Source organism: Cajanus cajan, chromosome 3, assembly GCF_000230855.2.
Source record: "Cajanus cajan strain Asha chromosome 3, NIPB_CcT2T_4, whole genome shotgun sequence".
Classification (NCBI taxonomy): domain Eukaryota; kingdom Viridiplantae; phylum Streptophyta; class Magnoliopsida; order Fabales; family Fabaceae; genus Cajanus; species Cajanus cajan.
The window spans coordinates 73644958-73648140 of record NC_138519.1 but is presented as its reverse complement, the minus strand read 5'-3'; the positions used below and the strand labels follow the sequence as shown (position 1 = coordinate 73648140).

The 3183-nt window shown below is 50.8% G+C and overlaps 1 protein-coding gene across 1 annotated transcript; it reads left to right on the top strand.

Annotated features, from left to right (window-relative positions):
- The first annotated feature begins 312 nt into the window (after window positions 1-312).
- Window positions 313-1488, top strand: LOC145956459 (uncharacterized). The gene has a single exon (XM_083072062.1). The coding sequence runs from the start codon at window positions 313-315 to the stop codon at window positions 1486-1488; it is 1176 nt and encodes a 391-aa protein (XP_082928188.1).
- Window positions 1489-3183: the final 1695 nt, after the last annotated feature.

The following is a 3183-nucleotide window of genomic DNA, read 5'->3' as shown; positions in this document are numbered from 1 at the left end:
TTAACCTTGGAAAAGTATGATGGAACATCCGACCCTGAAGAACACCTCGATGCGTTTGTTACGCAGGTCGGATTGTACACCGACGACGATGCAATCATGTGCAAAGTTTTTCCTACTTCGTTGAAAGGACCAGCGCTCAATTGGTTCACTTGGCTCCCACCCGGATCGGTGGACTCCTTCACATCCCTGTCCTCTCGTTTCGTAATACAGTTCACCACAAGCCGCCCTCATTAGTTAACATCCATCGCGTTAGTCAATATACGCCAAGACAAGAAAGAACATCTAAGGGCTTTCATGGAGAGATTTGGAAAGATGACGTTGTCAATTCGGAACCTAGACCCAGCCGTGGCAATGCATCACCTCACCACTGCACTACGGCCCGGGGCTTTTGTCAATAGCTTGTGCAAGAAGCCGCCTCGCGACCTGGACGACCTGCGGCAGAGGGCCATGAAATACATGCAGATGGAGGAACTGGCCGAGTTCCGCAACCAAAACCGACCCGACCTACCTTTCGCCAAAAGAGAGAACGACAAGGAACTCACTAGGCCTCGTCCTCGAGAAGCCATAGATCATGCGAAGAGTAATAATAGGGGTCCAAGGTATATGCAATATACGCCGCTCAACACCAGCAGGGCCAAGGTGTTGGAACAAGCTCTACCCACGGAAGTTTTGGCTATTCCTCAAAGAGCTTTGACCCCCCCTCACGCAGACAAGACAAAAGCTTGTCAATTCCATCGGAATAGGGGGCACACTACAGAGGATTGCTCCGCCCTTCGGGACCGCATTGAGGATCTCGTTAAGGCCGGGCACCTCCATAACTTCGTTCGGGCCGCAGATGACAGAAGAAACAACTACCGCCCTGGAAGAAGGGAGCATAGGAGGGACAACCAAGATCGAGCACCTCCCCGGAATCGATCCCGCGAGCGTAGCAGGTCTCGAGGGAGAAACGACCAACGAGACCGCGATCAGCCCAGGCGAGTCATAAACACCATCGCTGGAGGTTTTGCAGGGGGTGGGAGCTCGTCTTCAGCCCGGAAGAGACACTTGAGGGCTATCAAGTCAGTCAACGCTATAGGACGGGCATCTCCCATTCGTATGCCCCCGATAACGTTCACGGACCGGGACTTTCACGGTATTGACCCAGTGCAAGACGACCCGATGGTCATTAGTGTGGAGATCAACAATTGTCTCGTGAAAAAGACGCTGGTCGATCAAGGAAGTTCGGCTGACATCTTATACTGGAAGACGTTCGAACAATTGGGCATCCCGGAACAAGAGCTCACGCCCTATGACGAGCCTTTGGTAGGATTCTCGGGCGAAAGGGTGGATACCCGAGGAACCATAGACCTATATACCCACTTCGGAGACGATCAGCGCAGGCGGATCAAGGTGCGTTACGTGGTGGTGCAGGCCAACACGTCATACAACATTCTGTTGGGCAGACCTTCTCTGAACAAACTCCGAGCCATCGTATCCACCCTCACTTAGCCATGAAATTCCCATCCGAGGAGGGGACCGTCATTACTGTGCATGCAGACCAGAAGACAGCGCGCGAATGCTACTTCGCCAGCTTAAAAGTAGAGCCAATGCCGAAGCCAAGAAGAGACGTGAACGTCATCGACGACGTCAGCAAACAAAAGCTAGAAGGCATGGAACTCGATCCAAGGATAGACGATGAAGATAGGGTTGAACCCATCGAGACAACAATCCCCTTCCAACTCGGAAAGATCGAAGGACAGGTTACCTTTTTGAGTTCTCGACTATCCGAAGCAGAAGCTAAGGATATCAAACAAGTCTTGAAGAAATACTCGGATCTATTTGCGTGGACGGCAGCGGATATGCCGGGCATTGATCCAAGTTTTCATTGCCATCATCTCTCAGTATGCCGAGACGCCAAGCCCGTCGCCCAAAAGAAAAGAAAGATGGGTGGAGAAAGAGCTCAAGCAATCAAGGAGGAAACCGCCAAGTTGCTCCAGGCAAGATTCATCAGAGAAGTGAAGTATTCCACTTGGTTGGCCAACGTAGTAATGGTCAAAAAGGCCAATGGGAAATGGCGAATGTGTACAGACTACACGGATCTGAACAAGGCATGCCCCAAAGACGCCTATCCCCTACCTCACATTGATGCATTGGTGGACGGCGCAGCCGGCCATCACAGATTAAGTTTCTTGGATGCTTACTCGGGGTACAACCAAATACCCATGTACCCGCCGGACGAGGAAAAAATAGCATTTATCACCGATTCGGCAAACTTCTGCTACAAGGTAATGCCTTTCGGTTTATGAAACGCTGGTGCCACATACCAGAGACTCATGGACAAAATCTTTCGCCACCAGATAGGAACATGTCTGGAAGAGTACGTGGATGACATGGTCATCAAGTCGACTTCAGCCGGTGATCATTTGAAAGATCTAGGCACGATTTTTGAAGAAGTGAGGCGGCACCGTATGCGATTGAACCCAGCAAAGTGCACCTTTGGGGTGGCCGGAGGAAAATTCTTAGGTTTCATGTTGTCCAAAAGGGGAATAGAAGCCAACCCCGATAAGTGCCAGGCAATCATCAACATGCAAAGCCCTCGCAACATAAAGGAGGTACAGCGCTTGGCCGGACGCATAGCCTCTCTAGCTCGCTTACTTCCCTGCATGGCCGAGAAGTCAAGGCCTATAATGTCCCTATTAAAGAAAGCTACCAAGTTTCAGTGGAACGAGGAATGCGAGACAGCTTTCCAGAACTTCAAGGCAACGCTAATAGCTCCACCGTTACTAAGTAAACCGGACCCTTGCTTGGACATGATAATCTACATATCAGTATCGGACAAAGCCATCAGCACTGTCTTGGTCCAAGAAAAAATGGAGCAAATGCCAGTGTATTTCATCAGCCGAGCCCTGCAAGACGCCGAAACCAGGTACCAACACCTCGAAAAGACGGTCTTGGCCCTTGTACATACTGCCAGGCGCCTTCGACACTACTTTCAGAGTCATCGGGTGCTCGTTCGAACAGATACGTCGGTGACTAAGGTCCTGCGAATGCCAGAATTGGCAGGACGAATGGTCGCTTAGTCCATAGAATTGTCCCAGTTTGATATTCGCTTCGAACCTAGGGGACCCATCAAGGCACAGAGCTTGGCTGATTTCTTGAATGAGTTTACCCCCAAAGAAATCCCCAATTCTCGCCTCTGGACCC

Excerpts from the sequence above, each read along its gene's own strand:
- LOC145956459 (XM_083072062.1), top strand. The coding sequence starts at position 313 with ATGACGTTGTCAATTCGGAACCTAGACCCAGCCGTGGCAATGCATCAC.